The sequence below is a fragment of the Ailuropoda melanoleuca genome, chromosome 13, assembly GCF_002007445.2.
Source record: "Ailuropoda melanoleuca isolate Jingjing chromosome 13, ASM200744v2, whole genome shotgun sequence".
Lineage (NCBI taxonomy): Eukaryota > Metazoa > Chordata > Mammalia > Carnivora > Ursidae > Ailuropoda > Ailuropoda melanoleuca.
The window spans coordinates 11738662-11753957 of NC_048230.1; the positions used below are offsets into that span (position 1 = coordinate 11738662).

General features: G+C 35.0%; 1 protein-coding gene across 1 annotated transcript in view; it reads left to right on the forward strand.

Moving 5' to 3' along the window:
* BCAS3 (BCAS3 microtubule associated cell migration factor) overlaps positions 1 to 15296 on the forward strand; it is a 621209-nt gene that overhangs the window by 222667 nt on the left and 383246 nt on the right. Inside the window, exon 16 of the mRNA XM_034640661.1 lies at positions 10969 to 11163. Coding sequence (XP_034496552.1) covers positions 10969 to 11163 — 195 coding nt within the window. The remainder of the gene's footprint in view (positions 1 to 10968; positions 11164 to 15296) is intronic.

Below are 15296 nucleotides of genomic sequence, written 5' to 3' on the forward strand. Positions count from 1 at the left end.
GAAGCTTGTCATTCTCATCTAGGAAAGGGGAAAAAAAAAAAAAAAAAGAACAAGAGAAAGAAAGAACAAAATAGAGAAATAGAGACTTCCATCCCAACCAAAACAACCCACATTCAGGAAATTCCCATTTGCACAGGATACTTTTTATATACTCTGAAAGGATTTTATTTGGTTCTGATTAAATAATTATCGAGTGTTTGGCTGAGAAAGCTTTAATGTTAAATTAGATGGCAAGCGAGAGCTAAGCAGTGTTTTTAACTTTTCAGAGCCCAGATTTCCAGTGATTGTTTCAAAACAAGCTACCATTGTACTCTTTTTGACAGAGTCAAGAAGTCGGGAGCTTTTCAACTACAGAGTTAACTTAGTTAAACTTACGGGTAGATTTTGGATTTTTATCCCTGTCAATTCCACAGCAGGATATTAAAAGCAGACCAAAAGTTTTGGTCGTCTGTGGAAAGCAAAAACACACAGACACAAACACACACGCATGCATATGCCCCCTACGAACTCATTACCGGGTTTTTATTTTGGAAAGATATGTAGGGGATAAAACATCTATATGAAGTCTGAGAATGGGGAAATCGTTGGAGTGAGAACAATAATAATGGGATGTTTGGGAATGGAGATCTTCCTATGGAATTGCCATAGGAGGGGTGCCAGGTTGTTACTGGACATCGGCTTTCAGTGGGCCTCATTAATCCAATTACAAAATGTAATAGTTCAAAATATTAGCAGACCAAGGACACTGACAGGGAGGCTTATATCCTAGAACAAGCATGAATCTTATAGACGAGTGTGAAGAGGTGATGAGAAGAGATTTTGATACTATTGTGGGAGTCTAACATATAGGAAAGTTTCTTCCTTCTGGTAAACTTTCAGAGAAATGGAGTACCTGGCGTGAATAAGGCCTGTGTCCATGATAAGGATCAACAAGTGAGAAGAAAATGCAGGCGTCCTAATCACAGTGCTCTCCCATAGGGTACCGTCGACACCACTTCATCTCCTTTTGCTTTTTCACAACTGTATCTTTGCCATTTTGTATTTATCCCTGCATCCCTAATGACAACAAAAGACAATGCTCCTTTATCCTCCAAATGTTCCACTTGGTTCACTTTATTCCATTTTAGTTCTTAGTCTCTTACACCTTCTGTTCCTGGAAGACTTCTTTGACCACCACTGGCAACAGACTGTAGTTTGTGCTTCTAGAAACCTATACTAAAAAGTTTTCTCTTTCTCCCTGATGTGATACTCTTTCAAGGTATTTCTGATCTAAAGCTCTGAACCTTGATTGCCTAATGTCATTTTAACTGCCTTTATTCACCTTGGTTCACAGTATAGTAGGATAGGGAAATTTTAAAAGTGGGGGAGGAGGCGTATAATTACATTTATGTCTTATTTTTTCTTGATTGCATTTAAGAAGAAACGCATGCACACACAGATACACTGATACTAACTTTAATATTTAGCGTAATCTGAAATGGTCAACACTTTCGGGATCTTGCTGGCTTCAGAAACTTCTTGAAGCTGGCACTTTGCCACATTCACATGTTCTCACATCACTGCATCCAGAAGCTAAGAATACCAACCTGGCAGCTTCTGCAGAGAGGGTAAAGATAAAACAGAAAGGAGTCTAGCTTTGCAGCCACATTACCTGGGAGTTGTTGCTGATGTCTTTTCCACAAATGTTCACGTTTGTCAAAGCCCAGTAAATCTTGCAAAGTTTATTTTCCTTGTAGCATCTGTGTTTTATAATGGGTCTTTTAATTTGTTTTTACTTTGTCTGCAGGGATTTCTTTTGTCCGGAGTTTTCAGACTCTGTCTTTTTTTTTTTTTCCTGTGGAAGCGAGTCCATTAATGATGACTGGTTTGGGAATATGCCTCTCTGCACAGCTGACCTGACAAGCTGTTCCTCCCAGTGCAGCAACAAAGCCCATTGTTATTTTGTCTCTTTACTTTTATCCTCAACTTAATCCATTTTTCCTCTGTGTTTTTATAGTGTAGAATGTCTGGGAAAACCTACTTGGGGACAATGCCTAAATGATAAGATGGCATTTTGAAGTTAGCAAAACTTCTAGTAAACAGGTTATACCAAGTCAGCCTCACACACGGACAGTGGTAGAATCTATGCGTTAGCATGGGGATGGAGAGTTCCTCAGTATAAGGGACCTGCAAGTGTTCTTCTAACAAAAGGTAGGAGAAAAAAAGAGCACATGAGATAGTTTTCATGATTCCTTTTTCAATATGCAAACTTGTTCAAGTAAACACAGAAAGTCAGTGGTTAAACCCCAATGTGAACTGTTCTGGTTTAGTGCTTTGTATTCTAACAATAAAAACAATAATAATTAAACAAATAAACAACTGAAAACAAGAACAAACTATCATAGCTTTAAGCATCAAGGAATGTTTTATAAATTCTGATTTTTAAATGATTTTCTATTCCTAAATAGAATTCCTGCTTTAATTTATTGAGAAACCATTTTGTTGGAACTTGGGATTTTTTTCTCCCAAGAGAACTCTGTCTATCTTGGGGACTGGTAAACCTCTAAAGGATCAAAGCTCTTGTGGATTTGGATAATGACCCAAAAGCCTAAGGCTTATAGAAGTTTATCTATATAGAGTAAGCCCAAAAAACTGGGATGAGAGTCTTAGAAGGGCTTATTTTCTCATGAGATTTTTGGGACTTCCTCTGTTTGGATGTGCCAGAAATACTGTGAGATTATCCATTCTCATGGCATTTGTCACTTACAGGTCTTGTCCCAGCTGGAATTCAAAAGTATAATGGTGTGTGGAAATATTATATGTATTTTAAGTTTTTATGAAGTTCACTACTAAAACTCCAGTTAAACAACCTCTGCTATTTTCATTGTACTTATACAATGAAGAGAAAAGTATAGTAAAGAACGGTTAGTGATGATGACATTTAGCATTTATGTAGTGACTCTTCATTGATCTTGGACATTTTTAATTTTGCTGTTACTATCTTATATACACCTGGGAGGTGGAGCAAAGAAAGAGTGCTACTATCTCTCTATCTGTCTTTGTCCAAAGGGAAATTGAAGGATAAAATAGAGGGACGGACTTGATCCTCACCCAAGACTTGGGATACTACAAGTTTCTTCCTGCTGAACTTCATTATATTAAGAGGCTTCAGGCCTAATGGAAAAATCCTGGCTTGGAAATTTAGGCTTGACTTAACTATAAGGAAGTGTCTGAAGATCTGTTCAAAAAGTTATCAAGTCTAGGCTCCTGCTTAGTCAACATGAGACTAAGCAGAATAGTTAAAGCCGTGGACTCCAGCATCTAGCTATCTTCTGGAGTACTTTTTGTCCCCTCCAAAATTAATTTTTTCTATAGATCGTGGGGCTATATTTTCCTTTGCTTCCTGGACATGGGAAAATATTTATTTATTTCATTCATTCAGTAAATTATTGAACTGTCAACAATTAGTAAGACACTGCCCCTAGTCTGGAAGAGTCTCCAGTTTTCCTGGAGGATATTTCTGGAGGTTTGTTAGTTCTAGCCGCATTTTCAAAGAAAATCCATGACGCAAGGGATAGTGAAAAATTATTTTTAACCAAAGGCTTTGAACACTTGGAAGGAAAGGATCATCATAATTTTTTTATTAAAGATTTTATTTATTTACTAGAGAGAAAGAGCTCTCACACAACTAGGGGGAACAGGGAAGGGAGAAGCAGGGTCCCTGCTGAGCAGGCAGGACTTGATCCCAGAACCCTGGGATCATGACCTGAGCTGAAGGCAGACACTTAATCGACTGAACCACCCAGGCGCCCCAGGGTCATTATAATTTTTGTGTGTTTAACTTATTGAGTGTGAACTTTCATTTTTAAATTTGGTGTCTTTCATTCAGTGTGTACTTTTTACATGTAGATCATCATGCGTCAGCTATTGACATTTCTTGTTTAAGCCAGTTCCCTCATTTTATTAACTGCTGATGTAATTGTTCACACATTTTTCATCTTATCCTTTATTTTCTACTTGAAAAGTAACGGTATAAAGATACAGGTTTCTTCCTCTGTGCTTAAAATTTATATACCTATCTTCTAAGTTGTCCCTTTAAAACAGCAATGAAAATGTCTCTCTCTCTCTCTCTCTCTTTTTTTTTTTTTTGGTTCCTGAGACAATTTGCAAATATCTTTATTAGCATGTTTTTTTCCCATTGTAAATTTTTTGCTTATATACTTTCTGTCTCATTATTTTATGAACTCTTTGGGGAGGCCCTTGGACTTAATCATCCAGGACTAGAACAGGGCCTCATATTGATAAGGCTCAAAAAATGTCAAGTGAAAGAATGAATGTTGATGAAACCTTTGTTACAGTATCTCATCTTGATGTCTACAGACTTCAAAAGGATGTCTTCATTTCAGCCCCCAAAGTTCTTAAATCTATGTTCTATATTCATTCCCTTGATCATTTCCTATCAGCGTTTCCTTTACTTATCCCTTTCTACCTGTCTTTCCCACCTCTTGGCTGAAATGACCCTACTGAAGATTACCAGTAGATAATCTCCCTGAGTTCACCTTCTTGAACCTTGTCACCCTTGAGAGTTTTATTAATCTATTTATTCTTTCATCCATTTATTAATCCATTTACTCTTTCATCAAATTGCTTGCCATGTCCAATAAAATATAAAACAGATGATACCCCTATGTGAACATAAATCTACCCAACTTACTTTACTCTTTCAGATGGGCTGGGTGTCGGAGACACCGAGAGTAAATCCCTGCAAACTTGGGTGTTGCTTGACAATATAGTAGGAGGCTGAGAGGAATAGGTCTGAAGCACCTTGTATGTTCTTTGGAGGTTGCCCTTCATCCTGGTGGGCCATTTAAAGATTTAAGTTATGGCTAACTAAATCATAAGATTTGGAGCTTCTCAGTGAATCACTTCATTTTTCTAGACCACTCATCCTATCCATAAAGTTCAGTGATCTCAAAACCTGTACTGTTCCCTTGCTGAAGAATTTACCTTAAGCTCCTGTTCCTCTGGCTCAATTAAAAAATTCTTTTAAAACTGAAATCATTTTATCTCCCTACTGCTTTCCATCATAATCTTCTCTTCTAGTTAGAGATTCCTCACTATTGCTCACAAATGTGGCATCCCTTTATACTCTATTTATGTTATCCTGCGTGCTCAGAATATTTCTTCTCTTCTACTCGTATCCATACTTTGTGTATCTTTCAAAGCCTAGGTTATGTCCCATCTGCTCCATGATCTCTTCTCCAAATAGTTGATCCCATTTGTACTTATCTTTTAGTACTAGGCAGTTAGCATTTAAATTATTCCTGTTTCATGAGCTTCGTGATAACAAGGAATGCAGTCTTCACAACATGTAATCTTGGGCTAAGTTATTCAACAAATATCTGACTACTAGTTGTGAAATGTGTGTGTTATAAACAGTCCTTGACGTGTGACATTTTAGTGCTGCAGTCTGATTTCAGATTCAAAGTAGTATTACTATGATTGTCCAGTGGTGAATCTTGCATCTGTTCACGTCTACACTGGTTTAAAGAGTGGCATAATAAATCATTTTGAATGATTTAACTATAAAAACACTTTCCTGTTATTCCTCTACAAATATCAAACAGTGTAATGGGATTCCACTTTTCATAGTACCTGTAATGTTCTGTGTTGTGTGAGTGTAGATATTATTGTGTAATTTATTGAATGGCTTAAAGCATCTTATGTACATTCTGAATGTTGTCTTTTATTATCCCTGTAGTAGGTGTGGGTCACTTCAGTTAACTTCAGTGTGAATTCTGATTTGGAAATTGGAGAGACAGAGAGATAAGTATTTGTGTGGATTTCTTTCTTTCTTTTTTTTTTTTTTAAAGATTTTATTTATTTATTTGACAGAGAGAGAGACAGCCAGCGAGGAATTTAAATAAAAACTTAGAAAAGAAGTAAATGTCTTTTAGGATGTCATTTAGAAATAAGATATTCATTAGGCTCTTTTGAGGAGTATTGTTTTGTTTTTTTTTATATAAATTTGTCTCTTCAATTCAAATTAGTAAAGTGTGTGTTTACTGTTACTGTTATTTATAAAATACCATATTTATTGTTAACCACAGAACCAGGACAGGTAACTTTTATAAGAAGTCAAGAACAATGATTTGAAAATAACATTGGGTCAATCAGGTGTTTTCTGTATGGAAGAGATGCTGAATTATAAACATTGGAGTCATTTTTATAACATGGAAAGTGTGGAAATTTTTCTTTAAAGTTTCTGTGTAAGTGCATGAATTACTAAGAATCACTATAGAGCTACAGTAATAAAGAAAATGTGGAATTGGTGAAAGGATAGACACATGGATCAATGGAACAAAATCTAGAAATAGATCCACACAGACGTGGTCAGTTGATTTTTGACAAAGATGAAAAGGCAATTCAATGGAGAAAGAACCATCTTTCTAATGGTGATGAAACAAGTAGACATCCAATTTCAAAGCAATGAACCTCAACTCATACCTCAGTCCATATACAAAAATTAACTCAAAATGAATCATAGTCTACTGTTGCCACTTCTATTCAATATTTTACTGGCAGTTGTAACCAGGGCTTTTAGGCAGTAAAAGAAATAGAAGTCATCTGGACTGGAAAGGAAGAAGCAAAACTTCTTTGGGGATGACATGATCATGTAGTAGAAAATCCTAAGGAATCCACAAAAAAACTGAGATAAGCAAGTTCAGCATGGTTATAGGATACAAGATCAGTGTACAAAAATTAATTGTATTTCTCTACATTGACAATGAACAATCTGAAAAGTGCAATTAAAATTCTTTTTACAAGTCGCATCAAACAAATAGGAATAAATTTAACCAAAGACGTATAAAACTTGTACACTGAAATCTGCAAAATAGTGTGCAAAGAAGTGAAAGAATACCTACATAAATGAAAAACCATCTCATGTTCGTGGCTTGGAAGACTTAATACTGTTAAGATGGTCATAGTTCTGCAGCTGATCTGCAGGCTCTTTGCAGTCCCAATCAAAATCCTGGCATTTTTGCAGATAATGACAAGGTATAGGTGCAAGCAGCAAGTTTTGTTGGACATGATGACCTATCGAAGAAGAGCATCACACCAGCTATCTTGAAAAAGAAAAGAAATTCAATATGATTTTTCTCTATTCTTCTTCTTTCTTTAGCCCCTCTGAAAAACAATTATTTAGTGTTAAAAAGATGCTTCACAATTATTATTCTTCCTTGGAAAAAGGTGACTGAACAGGGGTTCTGAGAGTTTTGAAAATTAAAGTATCACCTGTAGTGAGTTCTGTGTGTATTTGGGCAGATGTTTGTGTAATGTCTATTTTAGAAGTTATAAATTATTTAGGAATCTAATTCCCAAGATAACAGCATTTCAAAACAGGGAAATTCAGAAAAACTAGCAAAATGACCTATTTCTAATTCCATGTGGCTTGTACCTGAAGTGGAGTTTGATAATGTAATTATAATTTCTGCCTTTATATTTCATACCCTACTCCCTGTGAGATTTGTAACCTGCTTGAATTTTGTAGCTGTAGGCCACAAGGTGGTGACACCAAATAATACAGAAATAACAAATGTCCAAGTGGGTGCTTCTGCTCCAAAATATAGTATGTTCCCTTTTGATATGCTGGTCTTTTTTACATTGACTATATGTAATTTCTGTTTGTGTTAAGAAAGCACTACAAATTGGCATAACACTTCAGCTCAACAAAATGTAGGTCAAAATTTGTCATTTGGCCAACATATCTGTCAAATAGAAAAAATTACAGGGATCATAGATCCTGCCTTGCCTCAGGCTTCAGTTATCATGATATTGGAATAATAGACATTACCAGTAATATTGTGAGGGCATTGATTAAAAAATAAACAGAAAAAAAATCCTAAACCCTTACTTGTAAAATTGTGATAAACTTCACTTAAACTTTGGAGATTTTGTTTTATTTGCTTTCATTTGTTTCATTTCATTATTATGTAAAGAACACATTTCATACCTCACAGAAAGTTAACAGTATCATATAATATAAATGATATAAATATATATGAATATAAAATATAAAACTTAAAAATTTTTAGATTGAATTTTTTGACCTTGGGTTAGGCAAATAGTTCATCAGTTCAACACATGTACAAAACAAATTCATGAAGTGGACTTTATGGAGAAAAAATCTTTCGCTTGTTGAAAGATCTGTGAGAGAATGAGAAGACAAGTTACAGGGTGATAGAAAATATTTGAAAATTGTATATCTTCCAAAATGCTTATATCCAGAATATTTAAAGAACTTCTAAAATGTGAGAGTAAGATCTATAAATAATTCCATATATTTGTAGCCACTTGATTTTTGACAAGGGTGCCAGGACAACCCACTGAGGTAGGAGAGGATAGTCTTTTTCAACAAATGGTGCTGGAACAAGTGGATATCCAACATTCAAAAAAATGATGTTGAACCTCTACCTCACACCATTTATAACAATTAATTCAAAATGGATCAGAGACCTAAATGTCAGAGCTGAAAATATAAAACTCTTAGAAGAAAACATAGGCATAAATCTTTGTGTCCTTGCATTTGGCAATGATTTCTTAGATCTGAGAACAAAGCAAAAATAACTAAAGAAAAAATAGGTACAGTAGACTCTATGAAAATTAAAAACTTTTATGGTTCAAAGTACACCATGAAGAAAGTGAGAAGACAGCACATGGAATGGGAGAAAAATATTTATAAATCATATATTTGACAAGGAACTAGTATCCAGAGAATATGATTAACGCTTATGACTGAACAATAAAAAGATGATCCAGTTTTTAAATGGGCAAATGTTTTGGATTATACATTTCTCCAGGGAAGATCTACAAATTACCGAAACGCACGGAGAAAGATGCTTAACATCCTTAGTAATTAGGGAAATGCAAATCAAAACCACAGTGAGACACCACTTCATACCCACTAGGATGGCTAAAATAAAAGAGACAATAGCAAGTACTGTTGAAGATGTGGAGAAGTTGGAGCCCTCATACATTGGTGCAGCCACAGGTTGGCAGTTCCTCACAATGTTAAATGTAGACCTAACAATTCCATTCCTAGGTGTATATACCCAAGAAAACTGAAAACACGTCTCCATAAAAACCTGTATACTTTGTTATGTTCATAGACACGTTAGTCATAATAGCCTAAAAGTGGAAACAAGTCAAATATTCATAAACTAACAAATGGATAAATAAAATGTGGTATATCCATGCAGTGGAATGCTATTTGGTTATTAAAAAACAACGAATTACTGATGTATGGCACAACATAGAGGAACCTTGAAAAGATACTACGTGAAAGAATCAGTCACAAAAGGCCACATTGTATGATTCCATTTATGAAGTAGCCAGAATAGGCAAATCCATAGAAACAGAAAGGAGGTTCTGGTTGTCAAAGGCTGAGGGGTGGGCCAAAGGAGGAGTGATTGCTAATGGGTCTGGGCTTTCTTTGTGGGTGATGAAAATGTTCTGAAATGAGAATGATCATGGTTGTGCTACTCTGTCGAATATACTAAACACAGAATTGTACACTTTACAACAGCGACTTTCACAATATATGAATTATATCTCAGCAAAAAATATTGACCCAGTTTTTAAAATGGGCAAAAGATTTGAGCACGTTATCAAAAAAGAAATACGGATGACAAATGAGTGCATGCACAAAGAAAGTGCTAAACATTACTGTGCATTAGAGAAATCTGAAGAAAAGCCAGAAGAGCTAACATAAAAAAGAGTGATGATACCAAATGCTGGTGAGGCTATGGAAGATCTGGAATTATCATACTTCACTGATGAGAATGCGGAATGGTTCAGCTACTTTGTCAAACTGGCATTTCCTTAATAACCTTAAAACGTACAATTATGATATCTATGCAAGCATTCATTTACTATGACCAGCAATTCCATTCCTAGATTATTTTTCCAAAAAGGAAATTTATATTCATACAAAACCTGTACATAAATGTTTATAGCACCTTTATTCATCATAGCCAAAAGCTGGAAACAAATGTCCTTTTACCAGTGACTAGATAAACAGACTGGAGTAGTTCCATATAATAGGAGCATACTCAGGAATAAAAGGGAAAGATCTGTTGATACTTTCGGGAAAATATAGAGTGGATGAATCTCAGATGCTTATTGGCAAGTGAAAGGACCTGGACCCCATAAGCTCCATACTCTGTGATTTCATTTATAGGACGGTCTGGAAAATACGAAACCACGGATAGGGAGAAAAGATAAGTACATAGGAGGAGTTTGGCTTCCTGGTGAGCGAGAGTAACTATTCCCTCTGTGGATCAGATTTTATTTCATGGATGAGTTTGTTTTTCCTGGTTATTAGTGAGCCATTATGACTCTTTATATTTTTTATATTAATGCCCAACATAAAATAAAGGGAAATGTTGATTTGGTGTTTTTAAATTATATGGTGGGGAGTGGTAGATACTGGGAAGAAGGTGATGTTTTTGCCAGTGACTTTGTTAATCTCATCTGGTGTCTCTCACGCCACTGCCTTTGGAGACTCATCTCATGACTCACATATCTTTCACCCTCCTAGCCTTCACAGGCTGCTGTGGCTGGAATCTTCTACCCATTTACTCCCAAGCTTGTTCAGAGAAATGCTCCATGCCTCTTCTAGACTACTTTACATCTTCCTGTTTTATTTTCTTTTGCTATCCTATATTTTTTCATAACATCATAAAATTATAATTAAATTTTATACTAATTATTTGTATGACCATTTAACATCTATCCAATTCTGTATCCTCCATTCCTCTGTCCCCAAAGACTACAGTCTCTGTTTATAATCAAGTCACTCTTGGTTTTACCATGATCCTGTGTTTTTTTTTTTCCCATCCATATAACCAGGATTCTTTTCAAATCAATTCTGCCTTTGATAACTTTCTTAAATGATTAGTGGGGTGAGTGCAAACTCCATCCGTGAAGGAGATGTCCCTTGGTGATGCTTTTCTTTGTTTTTCTCTTTGTAGGGAAACTAAACAGCCAAGACTCCTACAATAATTTTGCCAACAACAACCCTGGCAACCCCCGGCTCTCTCCTCTCCCCAGCTTGATGGTACTGATGCCTCTTGCACAAATCAAGCAGCCAATGACGTTGGGGACCATCACCAAACGAACAGGGTAAGGCCTTAGCCTTGATACTTTTTTAGATCGCTGTTTCAGAGGATTGGATACATAAAAATAAAACGTACATTTCCTTTGTGTGGTTTAATTATGCTCTTCATTTCCAGCCCACATGAAAACTTAATGGCAGCAGATTAAGTACAAAGTATAGAACATGCGCCAACATACTTGCATTCAAACATGTACACTTACATCCGTAGCAAAACAAAGCAGTGACAAGTTGTGAAAACTAATGTTGGCTAATAAAAACCAGACCCATCTTCTCAGTCTTACACTTGCTGCCTTGTGGCTTTGTCTGAAAGTACAGTTTCAGTTTCTTGCTTTTGTGGACATAATCTGGATTTGTAATGACTCCCAAATTTTAACTGGCCCAAATACTAAGGAAAGAACTTAAGATGACAACTGTGTTTCTAATACTTAAAAAAACCCAAACACCTATATTGTGGTATAATTTACATATAACGGTCTGTCATTAGTGTCAGGACAATGTGATGTTATGGGTAGTTTTCAAAAGCCAGAGTCCTAAGATTTGGGCTTTACTCACGATCGGTTGTTAACATCCTCAAAGACATTTGATGACTCACTTGATGTGTCTGTGCTTATTTTAGCTATTTTAAAAAAAATTTTAATTACTACTGGTTAGGAATATAAAATTATCACTTCTTTGGGTTCCTGAAAATAAAGTGCTGTATCTAAGATATCATTAGATGATCAATCGTGTGATGACTCTGAAATTCCATTTCGTACCAGAAAATATATATGTCTATAGGCACAGTACGGATTTCATCAATCAGCAGTCCTGAGGTTTAACCTGATTCGAAATGAAACAACTGTCTTAAATTCTGTATTCAGGTAGTCCAGAGAAAACCCAACCCTGGTTTCAAACAGTCTTCAGGGTCTTTCCAACAAAAGGCATAGAGTAAATTATTTGGCTGCTATATCAGAAGGTCTTAATATTTTTGTGCTGGGTGGTAAAGTGTTTGTAGAAGTCACTTTTTTGAGAAGAAATGCTCATTCTCAGGGATAAGGCTTTTGAGCTCCAGATTCCACCGTACCACAGAAATGGACCCTCTACCTAGAGGAGTGGAATTTGTTATACAAAATGATCTTATTGCTGAATGCGGAAATAAAATTGAGTTTGTGGCGTGTTAAGGGTGGGGGGAAGGAAAAATAGCACAAACCTAGGCCCCAAGTCAGACATGTTATGATATAGATCATTTGGCCTGTATTCCTTTTATTTTAAGTTGATTTCAGCTTTTTAACTCTTTATGTTCAGTAATTTAAGTAGAATTTTGACTTCCCTTTCCTCTTAGTTTCTTTATTTTAAAATAAGTAAGGTAGCTATGAATAGGAAAGAGGTTATAAACTTAATTTACAGTTAGCTCATTTTTTGTTTGTATGCTGTTACTTTTTGGGATGTAGAATCAAATAAAAATTGGATAAATCTTGAATCATAATATTTTTTTGTCATAGACGTCAGTATCTAATTGTACCTTCTTGATTCAACTGAGCATTGCACAATTCTGCAAAGTACTTATGAGTTTTTATGTGTGTTTCCTGAATCTAAGTGAAAAAATACTCAAAATTGTCCTTGAATTTTATTTATTTATTTTTTATTTTTTTGTTCTTCTTGAATTTAATTCTAGCTTTGTTTCTGGTGTTGATTGCTTTTAAAACTTAGAGCTATGCTGTTTTTATAATGCAAAGAATTGGCTCTCTTTTTCAAATAAACTTTTCCATATATATGTATCTATATAGATATATATATCTAAGGTAGTGACTGAAGTTCTATGAATGAAATCCTATGATGTTAACGTTTAATTCAATATATTTGTGGGGAGGAGAGGAAACTAAGTCTACTTTTGTATATACTTGAAATTTGCCACAATAAAAAGATAAAGTCTCTCACTCTTTCACACTCTCTCTTTGCTACTCTCTCTGCCCTTAAATGGGCAGAAACTATTAATCATCTGGTGTCCCTTCTTGCTCCATACTTTACAAACTTAGATAAATTCTTTGTTTCCTTTTTTTTAAAAAAGTCACAATTCCTTGTTTTCTAGAGTACGTATGTTATGCCTCGTTATAGACAACTTAGTAATTATTTATTAATTAAATGAATTATATGAATTTGAGTTATGTACTTTGAAATTAATATTAGTTCAAGATATACATATCCCATTGTTGACTTGGCTTCTTATCTCAAGTCTCAAGACCATTTTGTTTTTGCTGAGTATTTGAATTCTTTTTAGCATGTCCTGTACTGAAGTGTTTAAAGAGAATAATATTTGTCCCACAATGAATACTTGGTTTGTCATTTTTAAAATTTTCACATAGATTCAGGTTTACAAAAAAAGTTATAAGACCAGTAAAGGGAATTCCTGTATACCCAGATTTCCTTAATGTTAACAGTCTAACTTATTTGCCTTATTATTCACGTTTTCTCACTCTGCCCACACGTGCCTGCAGTTACACAACACACACACACCATATTTTTCTTAAATTGTTTCAAAGTAATTTGTAGACTAGTAACTCCTTATTCCTACAGATTTCAATATATAAATTCTAAAGGCAAGGATAGTCTCTTCTATAACCATAGTATAGTATGAAAGGAAGAGATTTTAACACTCACTATTTTTTTTTTTTATGTAGTTGTTGTCTGTAATGAGTTCTCTACTTGTGGTAGAGCCCTTAGTGCACCACAGATTACCCCACCTGCTGTTTTTCCCCTCCCCACCTACAGTTCTTTTTTTTTCCCATTTCTCCCTCTATTCTTTCTCTTGCTCCCTATCAACAGATCACCATGACCTATAAACACTTTGATAATAGGATTAATAACTTTGTAGTTGGCTGTTGCTAGATTACAAGACTTCATACTCCTAAGCCACTTTCTGACGGGTTTGTTGATTATATCCAGAAATTGAGATAGTGGACTTTCCTTACAATTCTTTTACTTTAAGTCACCCCAACATTTGGTCATAGAATTTTCAGAATACAATTTGTGGTTTTATTATCTTAAAATTGAGCATTTTCATGGAAATACATGTATTTTGCCTTACCAAAAGTAATATTTGTTTTATGAGAACAAGATATGTTCCTTTAATTTCTGTTTTTGATATATGCTGAGATTTGAACCAAATCCCATACATTTCATGTCATTAGATTTCATCCCATTAGATTTTAAAGGCTATATTTATTTCATTTTTATTAAATTTTTTTACTATGACCAGTTCTCAATCTGCAGTTAGCTAATTTGCATTATTTCCATTAAATTTTATTATATTTACTGAGAATTTTGATTGCCATATTAAGGTCACCCAAGTGATGAGCAAATGGGCTTCTCATTTTCCAGGTCTCTCTTCATTCTGGAAATTGCAGTTTACTCTAACTTTGCTTCTATGACCTGCCTTTGCTAGCATTTAGAAAATAAAATTAACAGGAAGTATTTAATATGGATTATGTAGAAATAGAACACAGAGCTGACTCATTTATAGACTTGTAAGCTCTGTGACTACTTCCAATATACCTGATAATGTATCTAATAAAATTATATACCTACCTCAGTTAGATCAGCATTTATTTATTCCATGTCCTAGATATTTGGCATAAAGTCAAAATAAGCATAAAAAGTTATATTTCTAGCACAGAGATTTCTAAGGGTCGCCTAAGATCCTGTATTTAAATATTCAAATTGAGACAGAAGCCTCAGTTCAAACCTCGAGGGGATAAAAACGTGTGCTTACCATATTTTACATCTGCCTTTTTATTTTTGGAAATACACATCCCTGGAAGCCTGTGCAGTGTCAGGGACCATCTGCCTTACTCCAAGATACGCACAAGGCCAGTAGAACTACAAATGGCAGAAGACAGATGTATTTACACCTTCATGTTCTGTACCTTGAAGCAGCACTTAGAGGAAATAAGGCCTATTTTGGCAACAGCTGTTGCTTAACCTGACTACAGTATATACCGAAGAAGGCAAAAGAAGTGCTGGAAATCATTTGGTTCAACAATCACTCATTCAAACAGAATCCAATTTCTTCCAGTCTAAGACTGGAGGATTGGAAAGACCTCCATCATGTTTTTATTTTATGTAAATAAGAATAGGTCTCATCTAGTAAAGTGAAACTGGG